The sequence below is a fragment of the Acartia tonsa genome, chromosome 4 (genome assembly GCF_053477335.1).
Source record: "Acartia tonsa isolate MP-2025a chromosome 4, ASM5347733v1, whole genome shotgun sequence".
Lineage (NCBI taxonomy): Eukaryota > Metazoa > Arthropoda > Copepoda > Calanoida > Acartiidae > Acartia > Acartia tonsa.
The window spans coordinates 7447109-7457131 of NC_137263.1; the positions used below are offsets into that span (position 1 = coordinate 7447109).

A 10023-nucleotide genomic window follows, 5' to 3' on the forward strand; every position below is an offset into this window, starting at 1 on the left:
AACTACGAAAGATTCACTTTAACATTTTACATAAAAGGATTAATAGTTTCTCTTAATATATAATTTATTTTAATTTTGACAAATTAAACAAATCACTATAATACTAATATCACATAATAAGTTTCATACAAACAGTTTTAATTAATAAAAGTAAAATTAAAGAATTAGAATTAATATTTTTATAAGGCTCTTAATGATTTTAGCACCCAGGGAGGGAGGGTACAATAGACTACAAATAGTACATACCCCTAATTTTTAGTGTCGAAACTTTCACCCCAATAATTTGTATAAGCATAAGAAATATTTTTGATAATCTAGGGAGCGGGGAATGGTACATTAATTTGTCGTTCATTGTCCTATCTTCTAAGATCCGAAGTTAAATAATAACAATGAAAAATAAATTGAAGAGCAACAATAAAAAATAAATGGAAGATTAAATAATTAAAATCATGCCTTAATACTTAATCTTTAAGGCATTCGCCCTTACTCTGAGAATCAATATCGCGTATCTGGCAATTATTTAACTTTAGAAATAACACGATTAGGACCGAGATTCGAACCCGTCTCCTTCCTAACAACGTGCAGATGCGTATCCGTCTCTTAACTTAAAGTACATGTATGTTTCATTAAATTTAATTTCCTTTCCCTAATATTTTTAAGGTTTCCCCTTAATCATAAAAAGCACATATTTATTTATTAAGAAGAAAAGATGCTGTAGAAGCTACACTAAGAAAGAAAGGTCCCTCCTGGCCAGGTCTGAATGTGGATGGAAGGATATCATAGGTTCCAGCAACTATGTCCAGGCTTGTCACAACAAATCCAGGTCTGATCATCAATTCAATTTAGATTTTTTTAACAAAATATAAGATTTTTAACGAGCTGTAGTAAAAGCATACCATAAAAAAAAGCTCACCCTCCCCCCAAAAATCTTCTTTTTCTTTTAGAACTAAAATCAAAATGTGGGAGGGTCGACCCCCCCCCCTTCTCTCTAGATGCCTCCAGCGTAGATGCGTAGTAAAAACTAAAGTAACAAATATGCAAAATCTAAGTGAAGTTCCTGTAAATTCCAGATGATTTCTTCTTGAAATAATGTGGCGACGCCGTGTCCTTGGCTGTTATCGTCAGAATATCAAATCCAATCTGATAGGCTTTGGGTCCCTTCATCTCAATCTAAGAGAAAAATATAAGATTTTAAATTAGAAGTTAAAGTTTTAAGAACTTTTTTGTTGAAAACGATATTCTGAAGGAAAAAATCCTTCTATAGGTATAGTTAATTATTGATTTTTACTTCATTTAAGTTTAAGCAATCAACTTTTTGATACACATTAGCAAATCTTAAGTCAAAAATTTGAAGAAAAAAACATATTCCTTTTAACATAGTTCCCTTTTAATGAAGATGTTTATTTTTTATTAAAAACTTGAAATTTAATTATAACCTGTATCTGTGAGTCTGAATCCACAATGAGTTTAAACCTTGGATTATTTGGCCAGGTGTCCTGATTGTTTGCACAACCTCCGGCTGTTACACCTTTCCACATTCCTGACACCTAAAAACAAATCGTCTTCAGATTTTACAGACTTCTTAATAGACAAAAAAAATCGTCAGATTTTGACACAAAAAAAAATTTGAAATACCTAAATGTCTTATTTTTAAAGAAATTTAATACCTAATATAAAATGAAAAATTCAACATAGGCCGACTGCAATTATAGCAAAGCTAAATAAAAATCACCTCTTTCTTGTTTCTGAATGGATTTTTCATTTTCTCCAGTGTAAATGGTTGATTTGAGTAAGCTCTGACAGAAAAGAAGATGGTTGCTGTCTTCTCGAACTGGCTGACCACAAGGCTAAACCTACGTATGTTCTCTCCCTTAGGCAGAACCATCTTCGTCAAATAGTGGGGAGAGTTTATCCTAAATATATTTAATATTTGCTTTTTATTTCTGATAAAGATTGAGAATTCATAATTATTTTGTTCAATTTTGATCATCATAAGAAAGTTAGAGAAATGATTTAAATCGAAACTTCTCCATCAATAATTTTAACCAACAGATTTTGTTCTATCCTTATTATTGGATGCTAATATTAATTAAACAAAGTGATACCTGACACCGTCAATGAAAGGAGGTGGATCAAATGGATAGTGGACTCTCTTGCCATTATTCTTGTAAACCAGCAGTGTTATATATTCTTTGTTATCTCTGAAGTCTTGAATATCTGTGATGTGTCTAGACAGTAGCAGCCAAATTGCCCCACCGTTACTACAGTCTCGAATCTAAAATAAAAATATATTAACTCTCAGCTATCAATCAAAATAAAAAATAACAAAAACATCGGTATAATATAGTATAATATTATTTCTCGTATTCATTCGAATCCGGTGGATAGGAACCGGTTCTCATCCATACGAAAAAACTATGTCTAGCATCGTATTTTAAACGGCTTTCTACGAATATAAAAATGTACAATCATAAGATTAAAACCAGTTTTTTAGCCGGTGCCTCCGGCACCTAGGGGCTAAAAAAACTAGTTTTAATCTTATAATTGTACATTCTATATCCGCGGAAAGCCGTTTATAATACGATGCGAGAAATAACTATTCTCGTATTCATTCGAATCCGGTGGATAGGAACCGGTTCTCATCCATACGAAAAAACTATGTCTAGCATCGTATTATATCCAGTTTTCTACGAATATAGAAATGTACAATCATAAGATTAAAACCAGTTTTTTTAGCCCCGAGGTGCTGGAGGCACCTCGGGGCTAAAAAAACTAGTTTTAATCTTATAATTGTACATTCTATATCCGCGGAAAGCCGTTTATAATACGATACGAGAAATAACTATTATCCTACTTTACATCTATTTAATAAGCATGTATAAAAATCAATTTTAATATTTACTTTCAAAGTTAAACTTACCTCTAAAGAAAACTGTGGATTTTCTCCAATATTATAAATATCCTTGGCAGGACCTGCTCCAGCTCTCCACAGCTGATGTAGAACAAACGTATTCTGGAAGAGACTTGGTGACCAGTTCAGGTAAAGGACATCAAAATACTTCTGAAGAGACTTGTAGTCAATCCAAAATACTCCGTTGTCAAAGTTAGCCGCGTCCTCTGGGTTGTAATTCAGCAAGGTCTGGAATTCTTTGGTCCAGTGGCTGATTATAAAGTTGTAATCAATTAGGGAAAGTTTAATTCATAAACCATTAGCCTTCTTTGCATGAGGGAATTTAACAATCAAAGGTACAATCCACATATAAAAGTAGCAGGATGTGTGAATGTCTGTCACTTTGTGTACCGCTGAACCGATATGGTTCTAATAGGTCCTGGTGTGGTTTTAACTAACTAATTGGACTTATAGAAAAAATAGCCCCACCCTCTTTTTTTACTTTTTAAAAACTAAAATAAAAAGTGGGGGCTGGGTCGACTTCACCCTCCACCTCAAGTGCCCCTAGAGGCCTCTAGGAGCGTGGCTACTAGTAATAAATACTGCTACTTATTTCAGACTCGCTTTATTGAAAACATACCTGGTATCCAATTCTGACCAATTTCCCCTCCATCTAAGATGAGACCAAGGATTCTTCAATAGAAAAAGCTTCTCGTCTTTTACTTTTCTAAAAAAAATATATACGTTTAATCAAAATAAAATTTTTGGAAATTGGAATTTCATGTTTATTATAAATAAATAGCTACGGGAAGATTTTAGGGATCATTACATCATAAATCAATGTTAAGATTAAAATCCTTCCTACTACTTAATATAAGCATTCATTAATTATGTTGGGTTCAATTAGGACAACTGTCATAATCAAAACCATATCCCTTTGTTATCCTAGAATTGTATTACATTACTATACATGACAACATGAGTGCACAAAACTAGGTATATAAAATATAATACGAAAAGATTTTTTTTTAACTCGGTAGGTACTAGATTATGAGATTCAAAATTTGGTCTTTTTAGGTACTTACTGGACATTGAGCACCGCATAAGCATGTGTTGTGACAAGCCCAGCGTTGTCGGCAACTGATTCACTAAGCTCTCCTGTGGCAACAGTTGCCAACACTTCTCCACGATGAAATCTATAAATATAATCATATAAAAAAAGTATCAAGAAATAAAAAGTTTAGTAAAAGATTTTAATTTTAAATCCCTTTGTTTGATGTACATGGCTTTATTTTGACTTAAAAGTTCGACGGCTGTAATACATTTATTCTACAGTGACATTGAGCTTTATTTCCATATCAAGCTGATCCCAAATGAAAACCTACCTATCATACAAACGGTCGAACACAGCATCTGCATTAAAGGTTGGGTCTCCAGGCCTTATCGCGACTCGCTCTGGTATCCAGCCAGTCAGGGCGTACAGGTCAATGTTGCTGTTAGAACCAGGAAAATCATATCCCCCCATTACCTGAATAGTTGGGAAACAAAATTATTTTAAAAACTTTTGACAAAAAAAAACGATGGACCATCCACCCTCATTCAGATCGGTAAACTTTACCTTCATATAAGCTTTTTCCAGGATAGAAATCCACAATTCTGACTTGTTACTTGAATAGGAGCACAGCAACTCATTGTAGGAACCAAGGGGGAAATAATCATCGACTACTATCTTTCTGAATTTCAATTGTAAATTAATAATACCTAGTAATTTAGTTTATTCATCTATTAGCAAAAAATGCAGGGCGGATAAAAACAGATTTAATTTATATGTGCTTATCTTTTAAATAAAGTTATCCTATTAATAAAATAGTAGGTTTTTTTTTTGTCTGAAGCCTAAGATCTTAATAACTAGAGAACTGTTAGACTTCTCCTTTTTAAGAAAGCTTCATTTGGGTACAGGGCTAGTTTTAGGCTGTTTTATTTTAGATTCCATTCTTGGGATGGTTTTAGTTTATTTTGCTACCAATACTATACCACTTTGAATATAGATAATTAGGGTACATCCACACTAGTATTAAATATAAAGGTGCTTACTATACCTTGGAACACCATTGATGTGAAGTTTAACCATGTATTTTCCACACGGATTATAGATGGGTTCACCGTTCTGATATTTTTATGTTTATTTGGTAAATATTATTTTTAACTTTTCGTGCTGGATACACAGGAATCTTGAGGGATGGGACAATGGAGAAAAATTTATTTACCTTCAAACTATGATAGACAAAATTATCCTTGACGAAGATTAAAATTGCGTAGAAAAGATTGGACACTAGTATTTTGCACAAAACCTTTCGGTTTCAATCTTACCCCTTTCCCTCAAAATTTTTTTAACTAACCAATGGCAGAACGAGATTAAAACCAAGAGGAGGAACAACGTCTAAATAAATCAAAATCGCATAATGTTCCTCTTGAATCATATCAAACTTAAACAAAAATTTTGAAGATTTGAAGTTAAAAAATTTTCTGAGTTGAAACATAAAATTCCTTGTTTTGAGGATAAATAATACTTGTAATCAACTTTTTCTTGAATTTTTTCTCGTACTGAGCAGAGATAGCTATCGAGGCAACAAAGCTGCAGTCTGATACTATTGTTTGCTTGATACTGTAACAGTCAACTAAAAATAGTCAAAATTTTGTTTCGCACTTGAATAAGTAATTAACACTAGGTTAACTTTAACAAAAGAATCTGTTAATCAGGAAGAAGACAGAATAAGACATATTTAGTTAATAGCTATAATGTATTCATAAGAATTATTTCATCAACGGCGAACCTATTTGCTTTATTGTTTTGGGATTTTGTGGTCTTCCGTAAATAAGGTCGCAAAGAAAACTATTTATAGGCATTAATCTCAGATATCTTTGAGTGACGGACATACGAAGGTTAGAGTTGTAGAACTAAGATATATCTATTTAAAATACCTATTTGAAGCATTTTTGGTTCCGCGATAAATTCATCTGGCCTGGCCCATCTTTTTATTTTCTGTTTCTGTTTTGAAGATAATTCCAGTTTTCCATGGGGATCAGAGTAGGGCATAGGAAAGGCAAATCTCTCCCTTAAAAACAAAATTAGGTATTGCCTTTTATTGTAAGTTATGTATAAAATTCAATTATATCTATAAATTCTATTTTCATTTTGAATAGGTATATCAACAAAAACCCAGGTAAAAATTTCAGTATCTTAAAAGTTTTTATCAATGATTGATATAAATTTTAAACAAATTTCATTTTGCAATTTCAATAAGTGTTTACAAATAATCCTCAAAACTTAGGTACCTTAAATCTGCTGAAATAAATGGAACATATTCTCTGCCATTAACAGTACTTGTACTTTTTAGCACCATAATCTCTTCCTCCGTGTATCCAGCCCCACCACCACCTCGGGCTGGACTCCCCTCATCATCAGCTAGACTAAGATTACCCAGGGGCCTCACAATATTCTTGGGTTGTACAGAGGTCGTTGATGGTTTATTTTTTATAGCTTCAGCTCTGTCTAATGCTTCAATAGTTAATTTTGTTAACTTTTCTTGAAGATTTTTATCGTGCGTTTGTTTTTTTGCTTCTAAGCATATTTGAGCTGCTTCTGTGTAAAGTTTACAAGCTTCTTCCTAATTAGTAAAAAAATGTTCTTATATAATGTATATTGTATAATTCATCAATACTTCAAAGAATCTCTATTATCCTATATCATATAGTTTTAGATTAACAGATAAGGCGCCGTGAAAAAAAAAACAAAAAAAAGATAATGATATAAATGTTTAGCCCTAAACCTAATCATTCAAAGCCACATGCTACATTTAAAAAAAAAGGTTTAGATAAACCAGGTTAAGTAGCCAAATAAATCCCTTCTCATTCATGTATGATTCTATTTGAATACCTGCTGATTACTTTCATCCAACTCTAATCCTTCTAATAACAAAGTTTTTGCCCTGTTGATATGAGATTGTCCGGGATCTTGTTGGACAACAGGATTTACATTCTCTGGTTCTTTTTCCAAAACTTCTACAAAATCATTCATTTTAAAAATAAAAAAAATTAAGATAATATTAGATGTCTTTGTAGTTGGCGTTTAATCTGGGCAAGTTTAGGTCTAGAAATTTCTATAAACAACAGGCGTAAAATTTTTAAGTCATTGTATTCGAAAACTTAGGATAGAAACTACTTATTCTTTCAAATTCAAAAGAATAATTTGTTGCAACTAAACTTTAAAGTATATTTTCTTTACATTTAATTCTACAATTAATATTATGTAACCTACCCGCTCTGGTTTTGTACTGTAAGGCATATTTAGTGTAGGTTTCTATTCCAGTTAAACCAAATAACTTCAGCATAACATTCGCTGCCTCTATAAAATACATACGATTAGCTAATCCTATATATGTACTATATGCTAAGCCTCTACTACAAGCCTATAGGGTCGCCCAACCCCCATTAAAAAAAAGGAAAATTAAAATATCTTTTTTTAGGGGGGGGGGGGATTTTTCTATAGGGCTAAAATATTTTTTTTTTAAATTCTCCCAGGACATGTGAGAAACATTGGGTCAGCGTTTGGTTGATTGATTGATTAGCCTCCAGAGCTACATCTTGTCAGTCTCGAATTTTTCTGTTCAGGTTATGCCCTCGTCAATAGATAAAAAGTCTGCCGCCTGTTTGGGTTGGGTCCAAAGGTTGAGGTTGGTCGGGTTATTTGGGCAGTTGAACAGATGTTTGGTGTTGTGTGGTGAATTGTTGCAAAGTGGATGTCGAGGAAGAGCCTGTACGAGGTGCATCTACCTGGAGTACAACAACAACAGCAGCCCAGCAAAGTCTTCTACCCTACTCCTCTCTGAGGACATCAAGTCAGCGTTTGGTGAAATCATTTGGTACAGACAGATACACATTTTATATACAGCATGACCCTCGAAAAAGTATTTTTAAGCATCTGCAGCCCATATTTCTCAATAAATTATCAAAAAATGTATATGTCCTTGTTCTCTGTAGATTTCCACATAAGTAGATAAAAAAATATTTTTTTTACATCAATTAACAGCTGAGATTTTTAGAGCCAAAGTTTTGATAAAGTGGCTGAGGAAAAAGTAACTTTTCAAGAAAAATGTTTTTTTAAAGTTAAATGACGTGTTTTCCTCATAATTTCAATACTTTTTATAAAACTTATATAAAGATGTTTCCAAGAAATTTATTTCATGCTGAAAGCACTTTTTTCACTTGCTCTAAAAGGCATTTTTAGATTAGTGAAAATTGCAAAAACACCCTTACAGAAAGAAATCCTATAAAAAATAGTAGCAAATTGAAAGTTTACATAAACAGAAATCAAACACTTTTTATTTTATCAAAATAAGTTAAAAAAAACAAAAAGTTACAGCTACAAACTTTTATTAAACATTTAACAATTTAAAAGATTTTTATGTGTCTTAGATTAATTTAATGAGTGGGCGTAAATTTATTGGTAAAGGTGGCGCTAATCCTTCCGGTAATGAGCATAAATTGGGGAGGGTTTTTTTAAGGTCATATTAATAAGTGGGAGATATTATAAGATTTGAGGGAAAATTGTTATAAGAAAAATGTATTCAGTAAAATTTGAAAAGTAGTTTTTTATATGTAAAAGTAACGTTTTTTAATGCAATAAAAAATGTATCAATTGTAAACTTGCTCTTCTTTCTTATTTGATTTTTAACTGGTTGATAAAAAGTAATATACTAATAAAAAACTAAGAAATATTTAGCAATATCCAGTTTCTCAAGCACTTTTTCCAAACTTTGGCTTTAAAAATCTCGGCTGTTAATTGATGCAAAAAAAATATTTTGATATCCTTTGATGTAGAAAATTATAGAGAACAAGTACATATGAATCTTTTAATATTTTATTGAGAAATATAGGCTGCAGATGCTTAAAAATACTTTTTCGAGGGTCATGCTGTATTGTTACTTAAAGATAAGGGTTTGAAGCAAAATATCTAAGAAACAGGTCGATAGACAGAGTTTTGCCCTTCAATGTAGTTACATATAAGCCTTAAGATAGATCCAGGCCATTATCCAACACACAATCTTGATGAGTAAAACGCTACCCATAGATTCTTTAGGCTACTTCGGCTCTTAACTATTCTTGAGCTTACTTCTTGAATATTTGTGGGTGTTAAGGAGTACTAACGCAGAAGAATAGAATCAATCTAAACCTGTACTAAGGAATGATGCTTACAAGTAAAGAACAACCAAAGCTAATAAGAAATTATATAGATATATATATATATGATTTGTGTTTACAAGAAATTTACCATATATTACTTTGGATCGATCCTTTCTTTGGCAAAGTTTACATCAAACTAATGCATTCTTTACCTGTATAATAGAAAATAGCTGCAGTTCTTTGTCCATCCTTGTCAAACTGGACAGCTCTTTCGGCCAGCCGTTTTCCTTCGCCCATCAAATGTTTCTCGTCTTCCCCACTCATATTTTATAATCTTTAATATAAAAATAGATTTCATTTAAATAGAATTTTTATATAAAAGCATGTAGGCAAGACTTGAGGGAGTTATAGAATTAAGAAATTAAGTAGAAAATGGAACGGCATTTTCATCATAAGGGCGATTTCTCCCAGAGGGGTTGTAGTGTATACCCTAAACCCAGAAATAAATATATAAAAAAAAACCTACATAGTATCCTACCCTATTTTGCACAAGAATAATTGATGATTTGATCCAAAACTATAGGAGCTTTTTAATACCTAAATTACAATATTCTATCCTAAACCATCTATTTGATTGTATGAATCATCAAAAAGTGATAATCGTACACTTTTTATCAGTATCACAGACATAATAAAGTTGTTTGTTTACATTCACGCGCAAACACCGCGGTAAAATTATTATATGTCGTCTTTGCATAATTAATGATAAGGTTTTAAATATAACTCTTGATAATTTGATCTATATGGATGTGTATTGTGTAATTGTATATTTATCCAGTAAGATCTCATAAACAGTCGGTCAAATTAGAAAATTTGCGTAAAATTATGGAATTCTATGGTTATGTAAGTGAATTTTATTCCCTAGCGTCGCGCTTGATTTGGTTTTTACC

General features: G+C 32.0%; 1 protein-coding gene across 1 annotated transcript; it reads right to left on the reverse strand.

Annotated features, from left to right (window-relative positions):
- Positions 1-61: 61 nt before the first annotated feature.
- On the reverse strand, positions 62-9418 carry LOC145315868 (calpain-7-like). Its single transcript, XM_080155997.1, has 17 exons — positions 9286-9418; positions 7209-7295; positions 6828-6952; positions 6227-6558; positions 5873-6006; positions 5438-5568; positions 4990-5057; positions 4509-4623; positions 4276-4418; positions 3976-4086; positions 3531-3617; positions 2921-3161; positions 2106-2275; positions 1733-1913; positions 1437-1547; positions 1058-1170; positions 62-825 (listed from the first exon to the last, which is right to left on the reverse strand). Exons 1-17 carry the CDS (start codon positions 9395-9397, stop codon positions 690-692), a joined length of 2397 nt encoding a protein of 798 aa, XP_080012123.1. The 5' UTR covers positions 9398-9418; the 3' UTR covers positions 62-689.
- Between the last annotated feature and the right edge of the window lie 605 nt (positions 9419-10023).